At 45.1% G+C, this 22,792-nt stretch overlaps 1 protein-coding gene across 7 annotated transcripts in view; it reads right to left on the bottom strand.

The window, feature by feature from the left end:
- Nucleotides 1-22,792, bottom strand: part of SLC38A9 (solute carrier family 38 member 9) — a 93,547-nt gene that overhangs the window by 30,165 nt on the left and 40,590 nt on the right. For all 7 annotated transcript variants that reach the window (XM_064139950.1, XM_064139956.1, XM_064139955.1 and 4 more), the window contains one exon: nt 20,481-20,587. In XM_064139950.1, coding sequence (XP_063996020.1) covers nt 20,481-20,587 — 107 coding nt within the window. The remainder of the gene's footprint in view (nt 1-20,480; nt 20,588-22,792) is intronic.

Genomic DNA, 22,792 nt, shown 5'->3' with positions numbered 1-22,792 from the left:
CCTTGGCTATCCTGTAGGTGCTTTGTGATGGCACCCAAGATGACCTGTTCCATGACCTTGCCTGGCACTGAGGTCAGGCTCACAGGTCTGTAGTTTTCTGGCTCCTCCTTACGACCCTTCTTGTGTATGGGAATCACATTGGCCAGCTTCCAGTCTTCGGGGACCTCTCCAGTGAGCCAGGACTGCTGATAAATGATGGAGAGTGGCTTGGCCAGCTCAGCTGCCAGCTCTCTCAGCACCCTAGGGTGGATCCCATCCGGTCCCATGGACTTGTGAGGATCCAAGTGACTTAGCAGATCCCTTACTGCTTCCTCATGGATTAGAGGGGGACTGTACTGGTCCCTGACTCCATCCACCACTTCAGGAGTCCAGCTGTCCTGGAGACAACCTGTCCCACTAGTGAAGATTGAGGCAAAGAAGGTGTTAAGCACCTCTGCCTTCTCCTCATCCTTTGTCACTCTATTCCCCTCTCTATCTAACAAGGACTGGAGGTTGTCCTTGGCCCTTCTCTTGCCATTCATATATTTAAAGAAACACTTTTTATTTTCCTTGGCAGCCGTGGCCAGCCTGAGCTCCAAGTGGGCTTTTGCCTCTCTAATTTTTCCTCTACAAGACCTAGCAACCTCCTTGAACTTCTCCTGGGACACCTCCCCTCTTTTCCAAAGGTGATACACTCTCTTTTTAATCTTTAATTCCTTCAGCAGCTCCCTGCCCATCCAGCCTGGCTGCCTCCCTCGTCGGCTCATCTTCCGGCTCAGTGGCACTGCCTGCTCCTGTGCCTTCAGGAGTTCTTTCTTGAAGCAGGTCCAACCTTCCTGGACCCCTTTGTTTCTAAGGGCTATTTCCCAAGGAACTTTCTGAATTAGTTCCTTAAATAGGCTGAAGTCTGCCCTTCGAAAGTCCAGTGTGGAGGTTCTGTTGATGCCCCTCCTGGTTTCTCCATGTATTGAAAACTCTATAATTTCATGGTCACTGGACCCCAGGCAGCCTCCAACCACCACATCCCCTACCAGCCCCTCTCTATTTGTGAGCAGCAGGTCAAGCAGGGCTGCCCCCCTGGTAGGCTCACGTAACAGCTGGGATAGGAAGTTGTCTTCCACACATTGCAGAAACCTTCTAGACTGCTTCTTCTCTGCAGTGTTTAAGTCCCAGCAGATGTCTGGTAGGTTAAAGTCGCCCACCAGAACAAGGGCAGGTGATCTTGAGGCAGCCTCCAGTTGCTTAAAGAGTAATAAATCAACCTCTTCTTCCTGGTTGGGTGGTCTGTAACAGACTCCAACCAGGATATCAGCCTTGTTGGCCTTTGCCTTAAGTCTCACCCATAATGACTCAACTTGATCATCTTTGATTTCTACCTCCACGACATTCAGAGCATCCCTAATATACAGAGCCACTCCCCCGCCCTTTCTCCCTTGCCTGTCTCTCCTGAAGAGTCTGTAGCCATTGATTACTGCACACCAATCATGTGAGCTATCCCACCACGTTTCAGTGATGGCGACAATATCATAGTTTCCCTCCAGCACCAGAGCTTCCAGCTCCTCTTGTTTGTTACCCATACTGCGTGCATTAGTGTACATGCACTTCAGCTGGGCTGCTGCTTTTACTCCTAGCTCTAGCCTACCTTCCTCAATTCCCTTTGATTTATCTCTGGTGCTGTCATGTTTAACCCCCTCCCCCTTCCATTCTAGTTTATTTATTACTGTTAATTAGTTAGTTTATTTATTACTGTTAATTTTATATTTACATTTATTACTGTTACTTTTATACTTTTACATTTAATTTATTTTACTTGAATGGGGCCTCCAAATCAGGTCATGGATCAGATAGTAAGATGAAAGAAAATACCCTAAAGTGGAGCTAAGCAAGTATTACGTATATATCTACATACAGAAAATGCACTAAGAAATAGATATGTCAATAGAAGTAGCATGTTGTTGCTGGATATACAAATATACACTGGTTGTGAAAACAAACAAGAAACCCCCTCTACTTTCCTACATCCACCTATTCCTACCAAGAGCTCTGGGACACAGAGACAACTGTTGAAGACAGAAAGACCACCAATGGCATATGATAAATCTCAACAGGACTTAAATCTTGCAGTTAAAGACAGTAGCCTACTCAACTGCAAATACACTGTAAATGACAATTTTAAAGAAGTTCCTTTGAAATCTAAGAGGAGAATACACATACACTGACTCCAAATCAGAAATTAACATATCAAACTTCTGTATGATGTGTTGTGGAGGGCCTGTAGGCCCAAAAATAGGCTTATTTATGCCTTGCCCTGCCTGGACATGTTTCTCTGCCTGCACAAGAGGTAAACACATAACAAGCACAAAGAGGGACAACAGACCTGGTGACATAAAGTCTGGCCTGCCCAGGACCCCTGATCATGTAAGGTGGTTGTGTAAGCCTCCACATGCCCAGCTTGTGCCTGCCCAGTCTAAGGCCCGTGATTCCCATATTTGGAAGGTCCAGGCTTGTGGCTTTCACCTAGTATGGTAAGGTTTGGCTGACTGCCAACCTGATAGGTCATTCTAGTGGCCAAGGGGCCAGTAATCTTGGCGCACATTTAATAAATGAGACAGCACGACATCCTGCCTCTTCACCTGAAGATCCTGCCTAAGAATCTCTGGATAGAGCATCCAGAAGAAGCCAACAGCACAAGGTCAGAGATTGCATCCTTTGCCAGGAGAACAAGGTCAGAGATTGTCATTTCCCCAGAAACCGGGAAGATTATGCTTTCCCCTCAAGCCGGGAGGATTCCAGCCTCAAAGTCCATGGGCAAAGACTCCTCTAAGTTTGGACACTTGCATAGGCTGTGACGTAGCCTCAGAGGGTGATGGATAATTAACCAAAACTTGTGAGTAAATGCTTTGAAGCCTCTGTAATTTCTGTTGTCTTCTGCCATAGAGCAGAAAGAGCTTGCAGCCTACCCTTGCTGGGCAAGCAGTATACTGACCCCAAGTGGCATTAAGCCATGGGGAAAAATCCTCTCTCTATTTAATAATTTGAATGCATGCTAGTTATTAACAAGTTACTGTTTGAGATATTCCCATAATGTCCTCCATGACCGTGAAGACCCATATTAATACTAAAGTTTAGTGGTTGGGGGTGGTGAGAGTTCAACTATTGAAGTTAATAAATATATATCTTTTTATAAAATACCCTCTCGCATCAATTAATTTCTCCCCTCCGCCACAATTGGCATAGGCAGCAAAATCCCCCTCCGTGACAATGTGTAATAATGGCTAATACACTAGCACATAAAAAATACAAATAAAATACAAAGCAGAAAGGCATAGGTAAGGACATATATATCCTTTAGCTTTATCATCATATTCTACAATGATTCTTCCCTTTAAAATTCCCTATCCATTTTATTACAGGTAAGTGGACTAAATTACAGCCAAAGATTTTTAGATAAGATCATAAATTCATATTGAACTGTATTACATATAGCAAAATAATAGGTTTAAATTTTAACTTCAATGCTCACCTCTGAAAATGCTGACTATATTTGTTAAGTAACTAATATACAAAAGGATTATCAACTATACAAACTCACTTTTTAACATTTATTATTGCAAGATAACCAGCAAATATATTTAAATGCTTTGTGAAACTGGAGAAGCCACATATATATCAGACTCACTTCACAGCAATATGGGTTATTCTACATCAATTGTTGTTTTTGTTTTTAATAAGCAAACCACATTTCTTTTAGTTATTAACTATGTTCCATATAAGCTTACACTGCAGTACAAAACACTCATTACCTTTATAGCAAACCATTTGCTAAGCTGCTGCTAATAATCAGCCTCTTAAAGGACTACTAGTAATGCTTCAATATATGTCCCTATTTTCCTGTGCCTGAGAACCAAGTCTTAGTAGCTCAGGCATAGCATGAAATGGACTGTATAGTTTCCAGGTCAGGATCATACTTATGGCCTCCATCCAGCTCAGTAAGTGTGGGCAAAGCTCACTCACACTTGTGCAGGGAAATGTTTCCCGAGGTGTTTCTTCACAGTATCTTCTTGACAAACGGAGCAAAACCAATACTTTTCTTGGGTTTCTCAAGGGAGAGTAAACTATAAAGTGGCAGACTACATGATTGAAGAAAAGTACAGAAGGAAACCAGAATTTAATAAGGGAACTGGAATCTCCTTAATCTTTTGCTAGCGCTTTTAGTGTAGAATATTGGTGCCTTTTCCCCAGCTGCTTGCAAGAGGCCAGTGATACTACTGTCATGGAAGGCTAATAGGCCTAAAACATATCCTAGCCTGCCCCACCCTTCTGCTGATGGCAGAAGAGAAGAAGGGAGGAAAACAAAGGCTTGGGCCATTATGTCCCCTCCCAAAGTGATAAACAGACACCCACAGGTGTTTATGCACAGGTGTGTTGCCCAAATAAGGGTAAGCAAGTGTGGTGGAGGGGCCGTAGGCCCAAAAACAGAGGCCTCCTTATGCCTCTACATGCCTGGACATGTTTTTCTGCCAGGACCCTTGGTAGTGAATAGGGTTGTGTAACACACACACCCAGCCCGTGGATCCCTGGGGCCTGCCCATGTGATCCCCATATTTGGGAGAGTCCAGGCAACCAGCTCCTACCTATTAAGGTAAAGTCTGGCTTACTGCCAACCCGATTGGTCACCTTGGATGGCCAAAGGGCCATGAATCTCGGCCCGCAGTCTATAAAGAGGGGTGCAAAGGTGCACCATGTGTTCAGACTCAGCTGTTCAGATTCAGATTCAGCTCTCTGATCCACATTGCAGCTCTGACCTGCACCCAAAGTGCTCAGCCGCTCATACCCACATGCTCGGAAGCCAAAAGCCAAAGCACTGCTCCGATGCTCACTGAGGCTTAGACCTCGTGCATTGATTTCAATTTGCAGTTACCCTGTCCGCGTACCTTAGAAGCAGAGCACATTCAAGCCTGCACCTGATACATATATGGGGAGCCAATAGCCCCCTAAGCCTAGAGCCAGCTGTGCATACCGGCCACCTACCTTACTTTATCTATGGAGCTCAGACTCCCAGCTTTGCCTGGCAAGAGAGCCAGGATGGAAGACTTTCTAGATTGTCTGCACCCACAAACACAGCCTGCTAGCTGTGAAAGACTGTGCCAGAAGCTGCATGGACAACATCCTTCTCCTGTACCTGGAATCCTGCCAGCTGATCATCCCTGGACACGCAGTATCCGAAGAACCAGCAGCGTTGAGGCAGACATCGTCCCTCACCAGGAGGACAAAAGGTTAGAGGAAACCTGTTTACCCCAAAGTCTGGGAAGATTTAGCATCTCCCCTCAAGCCGGGAGGATTCACCTAATTTCCCTCTCAAGACGGGAAGATTCCAGCCCCACAGAGTCCAGACACTGGGCACAGGCTGTGACACAACCCTGGGAGGGCGATCAATAACTGATAGCAAGACTTCTAAATAAGCTTCAATTCCTTTGTAATATAAGTTACCTCTGCCTTAGAGCAGACAGTTTTCAGCCCCTGCTGGGCAGACAGCATAGTTCGCAAGCAGCACTAAGCCTGAGGGAAATCTCTCTCCCTGTCTGTAGTTGATACTTGGCAGTTATTAACCAGATCTCTCTGTATATATCATAGCCTAATTGTTTTCATAAATTTGCACAAAAGAACTAATCAGTGGTTGGGGGTGGCAAGAGTTTATAAATATTAATTTTAATAAATGTATTTTAATAAAAAATTAATACCACTTCAAAAATTGATTCCTCACCTCCCCCAAATAAGGGAGGCATAGAGGTCCCCCTCCGCAACAGCAAGCCCTAGTCACACCTAATATGGTCAGTGTGCCATTCTGATTGGTGAATCTCTGTGGACAAAGGAGCCTTTGCACTTGGGGAAATATAAATTGAGTTAATCTGCAAGCAGTTGTGCTGCCTCTCCCTCACTGTTCAGCTTGGACAATGTGTTCTGCCTTGTGCTTCAGACCAGTTTTGGGTTTGAACTATGTGGAAACTTAAGTGCCTCAGGTTCATCAGGAGAAGGCATTAAATGCCTCACAATGTGGTGAGAAGTGCCATCAACACCATGTGCTCTGCACATCTGCAAGAGAATCTGCCTGCACTTCTTGAAACCTCCGTTCCACGAGGAACCAGGATCAGGTCAGAGATCATCTGCCTCTTTCCCAGCACCCTTCTAGAGCCTGGAAAGATCTAGAAGGCTCTCAATGGCTATCAAGGCACTGAGCAGTTCCAACACTGTTGCAAAGGAGCCAGAGACAGTTTCTGAATTCCACTCCACTTCTGTGAGTAGAACAGACCTTCCCTAGGGCTTCAGGCTGCCTATTCATAAGTGGGGCAGAGCCATTTTGTGGCTAAACCTTTTCCAATTTTCTGATTCTCCTAAAGTATTAAATTGCCTGTAAACATTCTTGTAAAGATTTTCCCCAACCAAATTAGAGCCCAAATATAACTAGTTTGTGGGAAATAAAACACCGGCATATTTTATAATTCTTGATTCACCAATTGCCCAAACTAAATCAACTACTCATCAGACAACAATACAACTTTAACATGTACCCAAAGGTGGCCCTCACATTCCTGATAGCTCTTTCTCCTGCTGAAAAGTTACACATAGCTGTAAGATGTTTCTCAAATGTTCACTCTCCATGCACTCACTGGTCATTGAGTGAAAGACTATTAACCTTTATCAGAGGTTGAGCAATAAATAGTACCTTCTGTAAATTATTCCCAGAATTACTCCAGAGTGACACAACAAGCTCTACAGGTATTTATATAACAGCAACATCTTCAAAAGAACCAGTGCCCATTCCAAAAAGTTATATTAGGAGTACTACATCTAAGCATACAGATTTCTTAAAAGTATTTATTAGTAACTGCCATTAACTGCAGGAGACACAGAATAATTAAGGCAAGGTAGTTTTGCAGAGATATGAATTATCATCTTTTGAAGACAAGACATTAAGTCACATGATATGGCAAAACCTATTTTCCATTCACAGGATATTAGGGGTTGGAAGGGACCCAAGGAAATCATTGAGTCCAACCCGCCTATCAGAGCAGAACCACACAATCTAGCACAGATCACAGAGGAATGCATCCAGACAGGCCTTGAAAGTCTCCAGGGAAGGAGACTCCATATCTTTGGGGTGTCTGTTCCAGTGCTCTCTGATCCTTACAGTAAAGAAGTTCTCCCTTGTGTTGAGGTGGAATCTCTTGTGCTGCAACTTACACCCAATGCTCCTTGTCCACAGGGAGTGAGAAGAGCCTGTCCCCTCCCTCCTGGCCAGCCCTCAGATGTTTATAAACATTTATTAAATCCCCTCTCAGTTTTCTCCAGACTAAAAAGTCTCAGGTCCCTCAGCTACTCCTCAGATGGCATGCCCTCCAGACCTCTAATGATCATTGTAGCCCTCTGCTGGACCCCTCTCTTGCATCCCCTCCAGCACACAATGCAGTTATCTACCTCCCCTGAGATTGCAGTGGAGCTGATGCATCACCCCACAATTGTCTCAGGCTGGCTTATAGTAAGCCTGGCTTTCACTCTCCCCTCTTTCCAACCTAGTTTAAAGCATGATTAATGAGCCCAGTCAACCTCTGCGATATAAACCTTCCACTTGGAGAGAGCAGAGGTGCACCCCATCTACTGCCAGCAGACCTGACATCATGTGGGGGGATCTGTGGTCAAAAAAACCCAAAATCCTGCTGGAGGCACCAGTCTTGAAGCCAGGAGTTGAGCAAGTGAGTCCTCCTCATTCTTTCTGGGTTGCTTTAAATTTAGTATTTTAAGTATATTCCTCATGCATAAAGACAGTAACTCACAGTTGTTATTTGCATGTGGTCTACATATAAGCTCTAGAACTAATTGTAAAAACTTCCTGCTGTGACAAGTACTTGTGGTGGAGAGTCCCAAAGAGACCAAAATGGGCTTGAGCATGTTCTGTCTTGTCCAGACATTGCTGCCAGAGGCGGGAAAAACAGGACAAAACAGACAATCTAGTCTGGTTTAGTCTGGTTGCATAAGAGGGGCTTCATAAGACCCACACCCCTGTCACGTCCAAGGCATATGCGCCCCCCATTTTTGGAGAACAGCCCATGGGTTCTTCCTTTTTTTGGATATATTTGGGTGATTGCCAAAGGTGATTGGGTGATATCATGGCCAAAGAGACCATCAGCCTTGGCCATTGTCCTATAAAAGGGGGTAAACAGGTGGATAAGGTGCTTGCGTGCTTTTTTGTTCATTTGTTCCTCGCTCGCCCACCACCTCAGTCTGCCATGCCAGCAGCTGAGCCATGTCACAGCCCACATGGAATTGACCAAAGGAGCTCTACTGAATGTTTTCCTGCACATGTTTTAGAACACAGACATTAATACTGAGAACTAGTGAGTATCCTGAATTCTTTATTCAAGTTGCTAAAAGAATTTGGTTAACCTCATAATCGGTGAAATAAGCTGCAAGACTTTCTATTAAAGACATTTCTAAAACCTTTCAAAAAATCCATTGCATATAGACATTCTGTAAAATAGTTCTGCTAACTGCATTCAAGAATTTGTGTGGATAGTTGTAAATAAGTTTGGGGGAATTATCTTTGTATATATTAATAAATTATTTAATAACGCTTGAATCGGCCTCATTGCATTTCACCCCAAACTCAGACTCAACTAGCCTCCTTCATAACAGAACTTGAGGTTGTGAGGGCAACCAGTCCAAAACAGAATTCTTTGTGCTTCCTTGGGACTACACTTGTATAAGGGTAGATAACCATTAGGCTATTTGCTCTGAACACCAGCCAATTCATGTTCTTACAGCTCTAAAGGATGTGTGCCTTAATCTGTACCAAAAATAAGTGCTGAGACAATCTTGATTATGTTTCTTTAACACATGACAAAACAGACCCTTTTCTTCAAGTGCTGTCACCATTGAAAATAGTCATATTTATTGCCATAAACAACAATAAAAGAAATAAAGACAACTCAAATCCCTGGATTTATTTCTAATCAAGCATCAATTGACTCCCCCACAAACATAGAATCATAGAATCATAGAATCAACCAGGTTGGAAGAGACCTCCAAGATCATCCAGTCCAACCTATCACCCAGACCTAACCAATCAACTAGAACATGGCACTAAGTGCCTCATCCAGTCTTTTCTTGAAGACCCACAGGGACGGTGCCTCCACCACCTCCCTGGGCAGCCCATTCCAATGGGAAATCACTCTCTCTGTGAAGAACTTCTTCCTAATATCCACTCTATACCTACCCTGGCACAACTTGAGACTGTGTCCCCTTGTTCTATTGCTGGTTGCCTGGGAGAAGAGGCCACCCCCCACCTGGCTACAAAGCCCCTTCAGGTAGTTGTAGACAGTAATAAGATCACCCCTGAGCCTCCTCTTCTCCAGGCTAAACAGGCCCAGCTCCCTCAACCTCTCCTCATAGGATTTGTGCTCCAGGCCCCTCACCAGCTTTGTTACCCTTCTCTGGACATGTTCCACCACCTCAACATCCTTCTTGAATTGAGGGGCCCAGAACTGGACACAGTACTCAAGGTGTGGCCTGACCAGTGCTGAGTACAGGGGAAGAATAACCTCCCTTGTCCTACTGGCCACACTGTTCCTGATGCAGGCCAGGATGCCATTGGATCTCTTGGCCACCTGGGCACACTGCTGGCTCATCTTCAGCTTACTATCTATCAGTACCCCCAGGTCCCTTTCCTCCTGACTGCTCCCCAGCCACTCAGTCCCCAGCCTGTAGCGCTGCTTGGGGTTGTTGTGGCCAAAGTGCTGAACCCTGCACTTGGCCTTGTTCAATCTCATTCCATTGGCCTCTGCCCACCCATCCAGCCTGTCCAGGTCCCTCTGCAGGGCTCTCCTACCTTCCAACAGATCAACACCTGCTCCTAGCTTGGTGTCATCTGCAAACTTACTGATGCCGGACTCAATCCCCTCATCCAGGTCATCAATAAAGATATTGAACAGGACTGGGCCCAGTACTGATCCTTGGCGGACACCACTAGTGACTGGCTGCCAACTGCATGTGGCACCATTCACCACCACTCTCTGAACTCTGCCATCCAGCCAGTTCTTGATCCAGCACAGAGTGAATCTGTCCAAACCATGAGCTGCCAGCTTGGCTAGGAGCTTCTTGTGGCAGACAGTGTCAAAGGCTTTGCTGAAGTCCAAGTAGACTACATCCACAGCCTTCCCCACATTCACCAGGCGGGTAACCTGATCATAAAAGGAGATCAGGTTAGTGAGGCAGGACCTGCCCTTCCTAAACCCATGCTGGCTGGGCCTGATCCCTTGGCCATCCTCTAGGTGCTTTGTGATGGCACCCAAGATGACTTGTTCCATGCCCTTGCCTGGCACTGAGGTCAGGCTCACAGGTCTGTAGTTTTCTGGCTCCTCCTTATGACCCTTCTTGTGAATGGGTATCACATTGGCCAGCTTCCAGTCTTTAGGGACCTCTCCAGTGATCCAGGACTGCTGATAAATGATGGAGAGTGGCTTGGCCAGCTCATCTGCCAGCTCTGTCAGCACCCTAGGGTGGATCCCATCCGGTCCCATGGACTTGTGAGGGTCCAAATGACGCAGCAGGTCCCTTACTGCTTCTTCATGGATTAGAGGGGGACTGTACTGGTCCCTGACTCCATCTGCTTCTGCATGCAAGATCTTTGCCCAGCAGTGTGTGTTTGCATATTTCAATTAATGTTCACTATTCTCCAGGAGACCTAGGTTCACGTTGTAAAGATCCTAATTATAAATACTGTTTACACAGCGTAGTTTCAGATAAAATAAAAGGACACATGGAGAGAGATAAAAGGATTAATTTTAAGTAACAGGGCAATAATCACATTTGTCTAGTCTATATTTTCTGTTAAGATGTTCATATCACGAAGCTAGTGAGAGGCCCAGAGTGCAGCCCTATAAGGAGAGGCTGAGGGAGATGGGGTTATTTAGTCTGGATAAGAGGAGGCTCAGAGCTGACCTCATTGCTGTCTACAACTACCTGAAAGGAGGCTGTAGCCAGGTGGGGGTTAGGCTCTTCTCCCAGACAACCAGCAACAGAACAAGGGGACACAGTCTCAAGTTGTGCTGGGGGGAAGTATAGGCTGGATGTTAGGATGAAGTTCTTCACAGAGAGAGTGATTTCCCATTGGAATGGGCTGCCCAGGGAGGTGGTGCAGTCATGGTCCCTGGAGGTGTTCAAGAAAAGACTGGATGAGGCACTTAGTGCCATGGTCTAGTTGACTGGATAGGGCTGGGTGCTACTTTGGACTGGATCATCTTGGAGGTCTCTTCCAACCTCATTGATTCTATGATTCTATGAAGAAGGGGACATAGTCTCAAGTTGTGCTGGGGGTGGTATAGGCTGGATCTTAGGAGGAAGTTCTTGCCAGAGAGGGTGATTGGCATTGGAATGGGCCACCCAGGGAGGTGGTGGAGTTGCCATCCCTGGAAGTGCTCAAAAAAAGCCTGGATGAGGCACTTAGTGCCATGTTCTAGTTGACTGGATAGAGGTGGGCGACAGGTTGGACTGGATGATCTTTGGGGTCTCTTCCAACCTGTTTGATTCTATGATTCTGTGACAGCACCATGGCGGGGAGCTGCCGAAGCATAAAGAACATGGCGGCTCTCAGATCTCAAGTTTAAAATCTAAGAATGGAATGTAGAAAAATGGTTAAATCATAGAATCATAAAATCATAGAAATCATCTTTCTGTCTCTATGGCAGAGACAACTTATATTACAGAGGTATTAAAGCTTTTATGCACAACTCTTATCAGTTACTGATCGCCCTCCGGGGCTGTGTCACAGCCTATGCTTAGTGTCCAGACTTCAGGGACCTCTGCCCATGGACTTGGAGGCTGGAATCTTCCTGGCTTGAGGGGAGATGATAAATCTTCCCAGTTTCTGGGGAAATATTGTCTTCTGACATTTGTTCTCCTGGTGAGGGATGATCTCTGCCTTGATGCTGCTGGCTTCTTCTGGATGCTGTGTCCAGGGATTATCAGCTTGGCAGGACCTCAGGAGCAGGAGAAGAATATTGGTGCCGTCTCTGGCATGGTTCTTCACGGCTTCAGGCCGTGTGTGTAGACAATCCAAAGTCTGCTTCCCGGTTATCTCAGCGGCAGTAGCCTTTACCAGGCAACGATAAGCAGCGAGCGTGCAAAGTGTGCGCAGCTGCTGGGAGTTTGAGCTCCGTAGGTAAATCAAAGCAGGATCTGGTCCTTGTAGCACGATAGTGTTCAGATGTGCATAGCTGGCTTAGGAGGTTACAGGATCCTTATATATATATATATATATATATATATATATATATATATATATATATATGTGTGTGTGTGTGTGTGTGTGTAGGCTTAAATGAGCTCTGCAAGAAAGGTACGCAGGCAGGTAAGCTGTAAATGAGCCAGCAGTGTGCGCAGGTGGCCAAGAGAGCTGGTGGCATCCTGGCCTGCATCAGGAATGGTGTGGTCAGCAGGAGCAGGGAGGTCATTCTGCCCCTGTACTCTGCACTGGTTAGACCACACCTTGAGTACTGTGTTCAGTCCTGGGCCCCCCAGTTTAGGAGGGACATTGAGATGCTTGAGCATGTCCAGAGAAGGGCGACGAGGCTGGTGAGAGGCCTCGAGCACAAGCCCTACGAGGAGAGGCTGAGGGAGCTGGGATTGTTTAGCCTGGAGAAGAGGAGGCTCAGGGGTGGCCTTATTGCTGTCTACAACTACCTGAGGGGTGGTTGTGGCCAGTGGGAGGTTGCTCTTTTCTCTCAGGTGGCCAGCACCAGAACGAGAGGACACGGCCTCAAGCTACGCCAGGGGAAATTTAGGCTTGAGGTGAGGAGAAAGTTCTTCACTGAGAGAGTGATTGGATACTGGAATGGGCTGCCCAGGGAGGTATCACACAGTATCACAGTATCATCAAGGTTGGAAGAGACCTCACAGATCATCAAGTCCAACCCTTTACCACAGAGCTCAAGGCTAGACCATGGCACCAAGTGCCACGTCTAATCTTGGAGTCGTTGTCCCTGGAGCTGTTCAAGGCAAGATTGAACGTGGCACTTGGTGCCATGGTCTAGCCTTGAGCTCTGTGGTAAAGGGTTGGACTTGATGATCTGTGAAGTCTCTTCCAACCTTGATGATACTGTGAGAAAAATGAATCAAAGCATGAGGTCTAAGTCTCTGAGCATTGGAGCTATGCAATGGCGTCCGAGCGTGGAGGTCTGAGTAGCTGAGCGCTGCAAGTGTGGTCTGAGCTGAGCTGCAGGTAAGGCCAGAGCACGTTGTTTACCTGTGCATCCCTATTTATTGACTGTGGGCTGAGATTAATGGTCCCTTTGGCCACTAGAGTGGCAGTAAGCCAAACCTGACCATAATAGGCAGAAGCTACCTGCCTGGACTTTCCCAAATATGGGGATCATGTGTATTTGCCTCAGGGAGACATGAGCTGAGTGTGTGTGGGCTTCTACAACCCTGTTTACAACCAGGAGTTCTGGCAGGAAGACATGTTCAGGCAAGGCAAAGCATAAAGAAGCCTCTTTTTGGGCCTACAGGCCCTCCACGACAGTTCCTGATGCAGGCCAGGATGCCATTGGATCTCTTGGCCACCTGGGCACACTGCTGGCTCATCTTCAGCCTACTGTCTATCAGTAGAATCATAGAATCATAGAATCATAGAATCAACCAGGTTGGAAGAGACCTCAAAGATCATCCAGTCCAACCTATCACCCAGCCCTAGCCAGTCAACTAGACCATGGCACTGAGTGCCTCATCCAGTCTTTTCTTGAAGACCCCCAGGGACGGTGCCTCCACCACCTCCCTGGGCAGCCCATTCCAATGGGAAATCACTCTCTCTGTGAAAAACTTCTTCCTAACGTCCAGCCTATACCTACCCTGGCACAACTTGAGTACCCCCAGGTCCCTTTCTTGCTGGCTGTTTCCAGCCACTCAGTCCCCAGCCTATAGCGCTGCTTGGGGTTATTGTGGCCAAAGTGCAGAACCCTGCACTTGGCCTTGTTAAATCTCATCCCATTGGCCTCTGCCCACCTATCCAGCCTGCTCTCCTACCTTCCAACAGATCAACACCTGCTCCTAGCTTGGTGCAATCTGCAAACTTACTGATGCAGAACTCAATCTCCTCGTCCAGATCATCAATAAAGATATTGAACAGGACTGGGCCCAGCACTGATCCTTGGGGAACACCACTAGTGACTGGCTGCCAAGTGGATGTGGCACCATTCACCACCACTCTCTGGGCTCGGCTATCCAGCCAGTTCTTGATCCAGCACAGAGTGAATCTGTCCAAACCATGAGCTGCCAGCTTGGCTAGGAGCTTCTTGTGGCAGACAGTGTCAAAGGCTTTGCTGAAGTCCAAGTAGACTACGTCCACAGCCTTCCCCACATTCGCCAGGCGGGTAACGTAATCATAAAAGGAGATTAGGTTGGTGAGACAGGACCTGCCCTTCCTAAAGCCATGCTAGCAAGTTGACTGTGCCACACAGCTTGGTTCAAACTTGCTGAGGGTGCATTCAGTTCCTCTGTCCATATTGCTGACAAAGATGTTAAACAGCACTGGACCCGGTACTGACCCCTGAGGAATGCCACTTGTCACTGGTCTCTAGGTGGACATTGTGCCCTTGATCACAAATCTCTGCATATGACCATCCAGCCAATTCCTTACCCAGCAGTGCTCCACCCATCAAGTCCATATTTTTTCATTTTGGTGACCAGGATGTCATGTGGGACAAACACCTTACTCAGGTCCAGGTAGATGATGTCAGTTGCTCTTCCCTTATCCACTGTTGCTGTGACTTCACTATAAAAATCCACTAATTTTGTCAGCATGATTTGCCCTTGGTGAAACCATGCCAATCACTGCTTCTTTGTTGTCCACGTGCCTTCGCAGAGCCTTCAGGAGGATGTGCTCCATGACCTTGCCAGGCACAGATGTGAGACTGACTAGTCTGCAGTTCCCAGAAGAACAGAAAATTGGGTGATTAATGCTTCACCAAAATGAACGCAAAATCAGCCTCCTTATAGAAAGGTGGATATGAGAACTCTAAAAGTGCAAGATGTTCTATTGCACTCGTAGCCTAGCACCCAGGTGCTGGCTGGACCTGAGGAACAGGACTGGACACAGCACAGTGAAGGCTCTGTAGCTCTTCAGATATTCCCAGGTAATGCTGAAAGAACAGACAACTTTCAGGCCTGTTGTATGCCATGGAGAAAACAATTCCTTGTTTCCTCCATACCACAGAGAAAGCTACTTTGGTAAGTTACTTTGGTAATTACTAAGCCTGTATTGCTTCTTAGTAATTATTACCGCACTGAAAGAAGAAGAACCTCTTCATGATCTCATTTTAGATTGGCTGCTTCTCAAAAGAGATGCTGCCTCTGTAATATCTCACTTGTACTCTGATTCATATAAGAACACTTCACCTGTTCATTTAACAAGGTGACAAAAAATACTCATTCTCTTTACAGATAATAAATTGTGTTTCAAAAATAAGAACCATCCAGCTCTCTGCCTTCTGCAGTTACCACCTGGACAAATGACACTTCTCTGCCTTCATGGATAGAGTAGTTCTCTACACACAGTTTCTAAAACAGTTGATTGTGCAGTGCACAAAACCTTACACTGATAAGTACAATAGGGTGACAACAAGAGATGGAAACAGGGAGCTCAGCTTTAACCTGAAGTCTAAGAACCTGCTCCCAGGTTTCTCCAGGCTGTCCTGCTGACATTTGGTGTACTTCAATGCACTGATCTTGTCACATCACTACCACTGTACTGCAATAGAAGTCAGAAGAACCCTCCCTCTATGCGTGTTTTAGTTTTGGATAGTGATACACGCCTGAGATCAGAATGGAAGCTGCCATTGCCTTGAATTTCTGTCTCCATAAAAGAAATGTTACTGTTTCTTTCACTTTTTCCCCCCCACATCCCCAGAGAGTTGTTCTTATAACTTTTAGTTTCAGCAAGTTTTGTTAAGAACTAAAATGGTAGATTTCCTGCTTACCAAGATCACAGGATCAGAGGATAGTAAGAGTTGGAAGGGACCCAAAGAGATCATTGAGTCCAAACCGCCTCTCAGAGCAGAACCACACAAATCTAGCACATATCACAGAGGAGTGCATTCAGACAGGCCTTGAAAGTCTCCAAGGAAGGAGACTCAACAATCTCTCTGGGGTGCCTGTTCCAGTGCTCTGTGATCCTTACAGTAAAGAAGTTCCCCCTTGTGTTGAGGTGGAACTTCTTGTGCTGCAACTTACACCCACTGCTCCTTGTTCTATGCACTATCAAAGAACTCCAAACTCTGAAGAAAGACATGTTATAGGAGCTTGAGCCATAAAACTGAAGTCCCCGTGGAATAACTGATGTAAGAAAGCAGTTTGTTGATGTAAATACATAGGAAAAAATATACTCAACACCAGAACTTATAAGTATACAAACATCCCACTTAGTCCAGCAGTTTAGTGAAATGATCACAAACCAGTTAGCTCTTCAAGAGCATCTGTGCTTCATTAACATTTCCAAAGCACTTTTGAGAGCTAGGTGAAAGGCTCCCATATAGCTACAAGCACAGAAGAAATCTCTGTCCAAATGAAATTCCTAGATGAACTAAGAACAGATGTGGTTTCCCATTACAAACATTTCCAGATGTACTTAAAAGTGCTCTTTCCATACAATTCATACACTCTTCTGGAATGAGACAGCTGTCCAGGGCTTGAGATCTATGCTAGGTCCACTCAAGCTCCAAAAATGGCACTCAGCAAAGCTGATGCAAAGGCCCGTGGCAGTTTCCTCCTGCTTAACACAGGAAAAGCAAGCTAGAGAAGATTCCAAGTACTGCTCTTTGCAGCTTGCTTGCTCCAAAGATGAGTATTGAAGGTGGTATGGAGGCATTAGGCCAGCACTGCATACGTAAGTGGTTGCTGAAGTGACCATGCGGTTAGCATTTTAAAGCCACAGCTAAAGAGAAAGGGAAGTCTTTCCCTTTTCCACATTATGAGATTTTCTTCAGAAAATTGAGAAGAAATTTAGTGTTCTTTCTCCAGAGCTCTCCTAAACTCCACTTTAGTTGTTAACTATTTTCAGAAACATGAAGAAGTTTTCCTGGAGGAGAATGTATGATTTCTTTGAAGAGGTGATCACCTGCAAGCTGGCCTTGGCAATTGACCGCAGGTAGCTTTGTTTGAACAGGGGACTGGACAATATGACATCCTGAGGTCCCCTCCAACCTCACCCTTTGATTCTGCACCAGTTTTTCATACATGCTAAAATATTACTGTATGTTATGCAGGTACCCTTACAGTTAAAATTTAATGAAGCTGGACAGGAATCCGGAAGGTAGGGAATTAAAAATAAAATAATCAAAATAACTACAGGAAAAATGTACTCTAATTTTGTTAGGAAATTCTTCTTCACAGAGAGAGTTATCAAACATTGGAATGGTCTGCCCAGGGCAGTGGTGGAATCACTGTCCCGGGAGGTGTTTAAGCAGCATGTGAACCTGGTGCCTGGGGACATGGTTTAGTATTGACCCTTAAGTGCTGGGCCAAAGGTTGGACTGGATGATCTTCAAGGTTGTACAGGGTTAACCCTTCTGGGGGAAGTGACCTTGAACCTGATCCCTCTCCAGGGGTGGGTCTGAACACTACCAGATGGTGGTTAGCCCACTCCCCCTTCCTGTCTACAGATCCATAAAAGCAGGGGGACTTCCTGTTCTTGATCTTCTTCCTGCTCTCCCCAGCCTTCCTCCTCAAGAGAAATCACCATTCCTGTTTCCTGCTGCTTATTGTTTCACCACATGGCCATCATCACCACGAGGTGGACAAAACCCATTGCCATCAAATCTGGCTGTATATTTACATGTTTTGTATCTTGTTTCCCCTTCCCTACACCTTTATAACTTCCCTACCTCATACACCTTTTATTTATTGTTCAACTTTTCTTCTTTTAACTTCCAAATCACAGTGAGATTATTTATTTGGGTCTGCATACCCTTCCTCTGTCTCCATATAATTCCTTTTCTTTTGGGAAAGAAGGGAGAAGAAGGAAGGGCAGTCTATAAATTGTTATGGGTTATATCAACTATATTTGAATCTCTGGGAATTTAAATTAGAAGCAAGACAAAGGTCTCTTCCAATTAGACGTTTCTGTGATTCTGTGACTACATCTATTCTGCATGCAGAGTCCCACACCTAGGGTGGAATAACCCATGCACCAATACAGGATAGGGACTGACCTGCTGGGAAGCAGCTCTGCACAGAAGTCCTAGTGAACAAGTTAACCATGAGCTAGCAGTGTGCTCTTGTGGTCAGAATGACTAATGGTATCCTGGGGTGCTCTAAGAAGAGTACGACCATCAAGTGAAGGAAGGTTCTTCTACCCCTATACTCTGCCCTGGTGAGGCCATGTCTGAAGTACTGTGCTCAGTTTTGGGCTCCCCAGCTCAAGGGAAAGCGAACTATTCCAAAGAGGCCACTGGAGTGCTAGAGATGATGAGGAGACTCTTACAAAAAGAGGCCAACAGACCTGGCACTGGTTAGCCCGGAGAAGCTGAGGAGACATCTTACAAATATGTATCAATATCTAAAGGACAGAGGTCAAGAGAATGGGGCCAGTCTCTTCTCAGTGGTGCCAACTGATAGGACAACGGTCAATAGACTTGTGTTGTCTGTTCCAAAGTTCCACCTAAATGTAAGAAAAAGTTTCTGTCTTACAGTCTCTGAGGATGACAGAGCATAGGAACAGGCTGCCTAGAAAGGTTGTGCAGTCTCTTTCTCTGGAGACTTTCAAAACCTGTCTGGACACATTCCTGTGCAAAAGCACTTAGGCAAACCTACTTTAGCAGTGGGGTTGGACTAGATGATCTCTAGTGGTCCCCTCCAATCATAGAATCATAGAATTAACCAGGTTGGAAGAGACCTCCAAGATCATCCAGTCCAACCTATCACCCAGACCTAACCAATCAACTAGACCATGGCACTAAGTGCCTCATCCAGTCTTTTCTTGAAGACCCCCAGGGACGGTGCCTCCACCACCTCCCTGGGCAGCCCATTCCAATGGGAAATCACTCTCTCTGTGAAGAACTTCTTCCTAATATCCAGCCTAGACCTACCCTGGCACAACTTGAGACTGTGTTCCCTTGTTCTATTGCTGGTTGCCTGGGAGAAGAGGCCACCCCCCACCTGGCTACAAAGCCCCTTCAGGTAGTTGTAGACAGTAATAAGATCACCCCTGAGCCTCCTCTTCTCCAGGCTAAACAGCCCCAGCTCCCTCAACCTCTCCTCATAGGATTTGTGCTCCAGGCCCCTCACCAGCTTTGTTGCCCTTCTCTGGACATGCTCCAGCACCTCAACATCTTTCCTGAATTGAGGGGCCCAGAAGTGGACACAGTACTCAAGGTGTGGTCTGACCAGTGCTGAGTACAGGGGAAGAATAACCTCCCTTGTCCTACTGGCTACACTGTTCCTGATGCAGGCCAGTATGCCATTGGATCTCTTGGCCACCTGGGCACACTGCTGGCTCATCTTCAGCTTACTATCTATCAGTACCCCCAGGTCCCTTTCCTCCTGGCTGCTCTCCAGCCATTCTGCCCCCAGCCTGTAGCGCTGCTTGGGGTTGTTGTGGCCAAACTGCAGAACCCTGCACTTGGCCTTGTTAAATCTCATCCCATTGGCCTCTGCCCTCCCATCCAGCCTGTCCAGGTCCCTCTGCAGGCCTCTCCTACCTTCCAACAGATCAACACCTGCTCCTAGCTTGGTGTCATCTGCAAGCTTACTGATGCAGGACTCAATCCCCTCGTCCAGATCATCAATAAAGATATTGAACAGGACTGGGCCCAGTACTGATCCTTGGGGAACACCACTAGTGACTGGTTCTGTAGTTTTCTAATTGGAAGATATTATGAATGAATGCATTTCCATTTGGATGAGCAGCACCAAAACTTTTCAAGCACAAAGGACCAGTCCAAAGGCTACATATAACAAATTTAGGTTTCAAGTTGGAGCATTTCCTACACAGGGTTTGGTTTCTCTGTGAACCTTGACTTAGACTGTTATCACATAAAACTACTTATAACCTGGTTGATTCTATGATTCTATTGTCCTGCCAGCACAAATCTTTCTATGATGAAAAAAAAATTTAGAAAAGACACTATCTAGACACAAAGGCTACCATTCAGGTCTCCAATTTTTCATTGTCAAGCCTTCTGCCCCTTGTGTGTAATTTGGCCACATAATACCAGCCTGACCACAAATAATTCTGGGATGCTCCACAAGGCTTTCACTTGAATAAATCAGTAAAGCATCTGTTACTTGTTGGTAGCCAGTGAAAAGTGTATATAACCATTTTGTTATCAAATCATGAGAGAGAGTTACATTTTCTGTGGCTATCACAGTCTCTGACTTCAAGAGAAGCAGACAGTAAAAAATTAAGTGTTGTCCTGCAATTTAGTCACAAATCAGCACAGTCTTGTGAAATTACTTACATTGTTTTCTTGATTCTTGTTATTTTGAAGAAGTGTGATGACACAATTGTGGATGAAGAAGGCAAGTGTCAGAATTCCTGTGAGCTGAGGGAACAGAATTCTAAACTCTAAGGAAAGAAATAAATGTTAGTAACTTACTTATTTGAAACATACAATGCTGAAATGCAAAGAACTTGACAGTCTACTGGCAGAAACATGAACCTCCACACTGAAATGGGATGAATTATCTTAGCTTTTACCACAGCTAATGCAGATACTTAGTAAGTATAAAATACATGGCTACCATACAACATAGTCTCTATAAAAGTTTCTCAAGATATCTCAATTGCAAAAGATTATGAGGTTAATCTAGGATTTACACATATGAGCGTTTCTGTTTCTCAACAGTTTAACTGGAAAGCACATTTGAAGCAGGAATTGATGAGTGAACATATCTATTGGTCCCTGAACAGGGAGATGAATCATGTGCTTTGTGAACATCTTCTGTTGTTAAGAAGTCACTCACACTACCAGGGAGACTTGTCATCTATAGATGTTTATGAGGTTTTGCTTACAAGAAAGGAAGAACAACTTTCCATCTTATCATCATCTTAAAGCATCTATGAGAAAGTTTATTTTTATCTTGATGGGAATAACATTGCTCTGCTTATTTTAATACTTGAAGGATTATATTCACAAGATTCTGTTTCTAAAAGTGCTGCAAGTTGTGTAGGAAGTCACCAACACATAACATCATTAAAGCACTATCATTGTTGGTATTATATAAAGATATGTGTACTCTTTGGACTGCCAACAGCAATTATAGTTGCGTGACCTAGCTCAGCTTCTGGAAAGCATCCAGCAATACAGCAAAACACTCATCAGAGGCTCATAAACCCTCACAGATCAAACCACACAGCATTCCATGCAAACATATTTAAACCAGATTTTTCTAAAGTGCCATGGAGTCAGCAAGGTAAACACACCCCAGGCTACTAACAAAAGGCTTACACTGGTAGAGAGAATATATCTTCCCTAGAGCTGGATTCACTGTGTCTTCAATACCTAACCTCCAGGATGTACATTTGCTAGAATTGAGAGTGCAAGCAACTTTAGGGCTTGAATTTCATCCATTACTGTAATCTCAATAATAAAAAGCAAAATAACAGATTCAGAATCTCTTTCAGCACTGCATTCCCCCATCACTATAGCAATCAGAAGTAGCTGGACTTATATGTTAGCTATATGCTCTGTCAATCTCCTACTTACACTGCCAAAACAATCAAAATACCGGGTGCTCCACTTCTTAGTGATCTGAGCCACATGTCATGCTATTGCTAATTTTACACTAGGACTGCTTAATAGATCTTGGCCTTGAACCTGATTTCTCAGGCTTGCTGCCAGTTTACATGGGTTTCTTAGTGAATCACAGTTTGGGTAAATTTTCTTCTGCAGTCTTTGGAGGCATCTGTAGATATGAGGCCGTGTGAGATTTTGAAGACTGCTGTGGCAATTCAGGTTAAAATCATGTTTCCATGCTCACAACAGAGCAATACCAAACACTGTGGTCTATCTACTAGCTAACTGAGCAGCACGTTCGAATCACAGATTCATTAAGGTTGGAAAAGACTTCCAAGATCATAAAGTTCAACTGTTAACCTAACATTGCCAAATCCACCACTAAACCTGTCCCTACGCACTGCTCCTACATGTCTCTTAAACACTTCCAGGGATGGTGATTCAATGACTTCCCTAGGCAGCCTGTTCCAATGCTTAACCACTCTTTTCCTGAATATTCTTTTCCTAAAAATAAGTTGAGGCTGTTTCCTCTCACCTTGTTGCTTCCCACCTGGGTAAAAGACACACCCATACTTCACTATAATCTCCTTACAGGTAGTTACGGAGAGAGATAAGGTCTCCCCCCAGCCTCCTCTTCTCTAGACTAAAAAACCTCAGTTCTCTCAGCCATCCTTCATAAGATGCTTCAGCAGCTTCATTGTCCTTCTGTGGACATGCTCCAGCACCTTAGTGTTCCTCTTGCAGTAAAGGGGCCCAAAAGTGAACACAGTATTTTATATTTGGCTTCACCAGTGCCAAGTACAGTGGGATGAGCATTATTTCTACTTATAAACATAATTAAGAATAATGCCATACAAATAAGTTAGGTCACTAGCACAGATCCTAATCATCCAGTGTTTTGAAATAAAAAAAGTTACATCAGAGACACAAATTCTGCCTAAAGTAAATGCAGCAATGAAGGAAAACAGATGGAATAGACAGCACTGTTTCAGAGCTACCTGTATAAATCTCTTAAGTTTGTACTTATGCTGCAA

The sequence above is a fragment of the Pogoniulus pusillus genome, chromosome Z (assembly GCF_015220805.1).
Source record: "Pogoniulus pusillus isolate bPogPus1 chromosome Z, bPogPus1.pri, whole genome shotgun sequence".
Lineage (NCBI taxonomy): Eukaryota > Metazoa > Chordata > Aves > Piciformes > Lybiidae > Pogoniulus > Pogoniulus pusillus.
Note: the sequence above shows the minus strand (reverse complement) of the source record. Positions and strands in the feature narration are given on the sequence as shown.